The sequence below is a fragment of the Gadus macrocephalus genome, chromosome 1 (genome assembly GCF_031168955.1).
Source record: "Gadus macrocephalus chromosome 1, ASM3116895v1".
Taxonomy (NCBI): domain Eukaryota; kingdom Metazoa; phylum Chordata; class Actinopteri; order Gadiformes; family Gadidae; genus Gadus; species Gadus macrocephalus.
Window position 1 is genome coordinate 22,822,979 of NC_082382.1, and position 2,744 is coordinate 22,825,722.

The 2,744-nt window shown below is 55.8% G+C and overlaps 2 protein-coding genes across 3 annotated transcripts in view; both read left to right on the forward strand.

The window, feature by feature from the left end:
- Positions 1-2,630, forward strand: part of LOC132464044 (laminin subunit alpha-5-like) — a 14,758-nt gene extending 12,128 nt beyond the window's left edge. The window contains exons 16-20 of the mRNA XM_060060210.1: positions 1-42; positions 749-856; positions 1,061-1,144; positions 1,560-1,790; positions 2,418-2,630. The exon at positions 1-42 is cut by the window's left edge and continues 120 nt beyond it. Of these exons, the coding sequence (XP_059916193.1) occupies positions 1-42; positions 749-856; positions 1,061-1,144; positions 1,560-1,790; positions 2,418-2,591 (639 nt within the window). The 3' untranslated portion in view covers positions 2,592-2,630. The remainder of the gene's footprint in view (positions 43-748; positions 857-1,060; positions 1,145-1,559; positions 1,791-2,417) is intronic.
- The window catches only part of LOC132463097 (proteasomal ubiquitin receptor ADRM1-like), a 409,794-nt gene that overhangs the window by 26,320 nt on the left and 380,730 nt on the right, over positions 1-2,744 (forward strand). The gene's annotated exons all lie outside the window — the stretch shown is intronic.

Sequence of the window (2,744 nt, forward strand, 5' to 3'; positions counted from 1 at the left end):
GACCTTCACTGGCACGCACCCAAGACCTACCTAGGAGACAAGGTAACGTCTTAACCAGTTCACCTGGGAGTCAAGGTAACCGTCTTAACAAGTTCACCTTTGAGACAAGGTAACGATCTTAACGAGTTCACCTTGGAGTCAAGGTAACCGTCTTAACAAGTTCACCTTTGAGACAAGCTAACGGTCTTAACGAGTACACCTGGGAGTCAAGGTAACGGTCGTAACGAGTTCACCTGGAAGACAAGGTAACGGTCTTAACGAGTTCACCTGGGAGAAAAGGTAACGGTCTTAACGAGTTCACCTGGGAGTCAGGGTAACGGTCTTAACAAGTTCACCTTGGAGACAAGGTAACGGTCTTAACGAGTTCACCTTGGAGTCAAGGTAACCGTCTTAACAAGTTCACCTTTGAGACAAGCTAACGGTCTTAACGAGTTCACCTGGGAGAAAAGGTAACGGTCTTAACGAGTTCACCTGGGAGTCAGGGTAACGGTCTTAACAAGTTCACCTTGGAGACAAGGTAACGGTCTTAACAAGTTCACCTGGGAGACAAGGTAATGGTCTTAACGAGTTCACCTGGGAGTCAAGGTAACGGTCTTATCAAGTTCACCTGGGAGACAAGGTAACGGTCTTAACGAGTTCACCTGGGAGAAAAGGTAACGGTCTTAACGAGTTCACCTGGTAGACGAGGTAACTTTCTTAACTAGTTCACCTGGGAGACACAGTGGTTAACCCGTCGGCTGTCCTGCAGGTGTCTTCATACGGAGGGTACCTGAGATACCGCCTCGAAACACAGACCATGAGGGGGGACGTCCTGTCCCTCCCTGCTGAGACCCCCAGACCTGACATCATCCTCAAGGTAACACACATACATTCACACAAACACACTCACTCACTCATAAACACACACAGACACACACACCTACACATTTACACTCACACGCACAATATAACTCACTCGCTCACTCTCATAATAGCAGAGACCCTAACAACACACACATTACACAAATCTATAGAAACGCATGTGAACGCTTCTGTGTGTGTGTGTGTGTGTATGTTCCAGGGGAACCAGATGACTCTGGTGTTCATGGAGAGAGAGTACTCCTCTCCAGAGGAGCCCCACCTGGGCATCGTCCACCTGGTGGAGGTAGGGAGTACTGCAGCACCACCACGCCTCTCTCACAGGTTAATGTATGTGGCGACAAAATATGACGACCCTGCCAGGGAATGATCCTGACTCTGTCTATCTCTCTCTCCCCCCATCCTCCCCCCTTCTCCTCCCTCCCCCCCTACTCTCTCTCTCTTCTCTCCTCTCCCCCCTCCCTCTCCCCTTCCCCCCTCTCTCCTCTCGCCTCCTCCTCTCTCCCTCCTCCCCCCATCTCTCTCTTCTCTCCTCTCTCCCCTCCTCCTCTCCCCCATCTCTTTCTCCTCTCTCCCCTCTCTCCTCTCCCCCTCCCTCCTCCCCCCTACTCTCTCTCTTCTCCCCTCTCCTCTCCCCCCTCCCTCTCCCCTCCGCCCCTCTCTCTCCTCTCCCCCTCTCCTCCCCCCTCTCCTCACCCCAGGGGAGCTTCCTCCACGCCCAGACGGGGAACGCGGTGTCCCGGGAGGAGCTGATGATGGTGCTGGTGGCGCTGGCGTCCCTCCAGGTGCGGGCGCTGCACTCCCAGTCCGCCCACTCCGTGTCCCTGAGGGGCGCCGTGCTGGAGGGGGCCGCCGCCAAGCCCAACGGTCGCCACGCCAACAACGTGGAGATCTGCATGTGCCCCGCCAACTACCAGGGAGACTCCTGCCAGGTAGGAGGAGCTGGAGGAGGGGGAGGAGGGGGGGGGGGGGGGAGGAGGAGATGCTGGAGAAGGGGGAGGTGGAGGAGGTGGAGGAGGGGGAGGAGGAGGGGGGGAGGGGGAGGAGGAGGGGGGAGCTGGAGGAGGAGGGGGGGAGCGGGAGGAGGAGAAGGGGGAGGAGGAGGGGGAGGAGGAGGGGGGGGGGGGGAGGAGGAGGTGGAGGAGGGGGTGAAGTTGGGGGAGATGGGGGAGGTGGGATGGTTTGGTGGAGCTTGTTGCTAGGGTGGTGTGTTAAGTCTTTAAAGAAGGTTTTATTTAGATCCAGCGTTGCTACAGTGCTGAAATAATGAGGTTCATAATGAGGTTGACCTCCGCATTATTATCCACAGAAGTAAACCCAACTGAACCGTCACATCTCTGTTCTTTCTCTCATCTCTGTCATCTCCTCTCCCTCTCTCCTCCCCTCTCTCCCTCTCCTCCTCTCCCCCCCTCTCTCCCTCTCTCCTCTCCCCCCCTTTCTCCCCCTCTCTCCCCCTCTCCCCCTCTCTCCCCCCCTCTCTCCTCTCTACCTCTCTCCCCCTCTCTCCCCCCTCTCTCCTCTCTACCTCTCTCCCCCTTTCTCCCCCTCTCCTCCCACAGCGCTGTGCTCCTGGGTTCTACCGCGACACCAAGGGTCTGTTCCTGGGGAAATGTGTTCCCTGTAACTGCAACGGCCACTCAGACCGCTGCCTGGACGGCTCGGGGATCTGCACGGTGAGAGCCCCTGCTGTCTCCTCATTAGCATACGGTCCTAACGAGGACGTCTTCAATTAACTCCAGACGCTCGTCTTAACGTATGGTCACAAACCAGTTACAAACCAGTTCACACCACACTGGACTGGTTACAAACCAGTTTACAAACAAGTTTATACCAGTTTACGCTGGTCTGGTTGCAAACCAGTTTACAAACCAGTTCACACCAGTTTA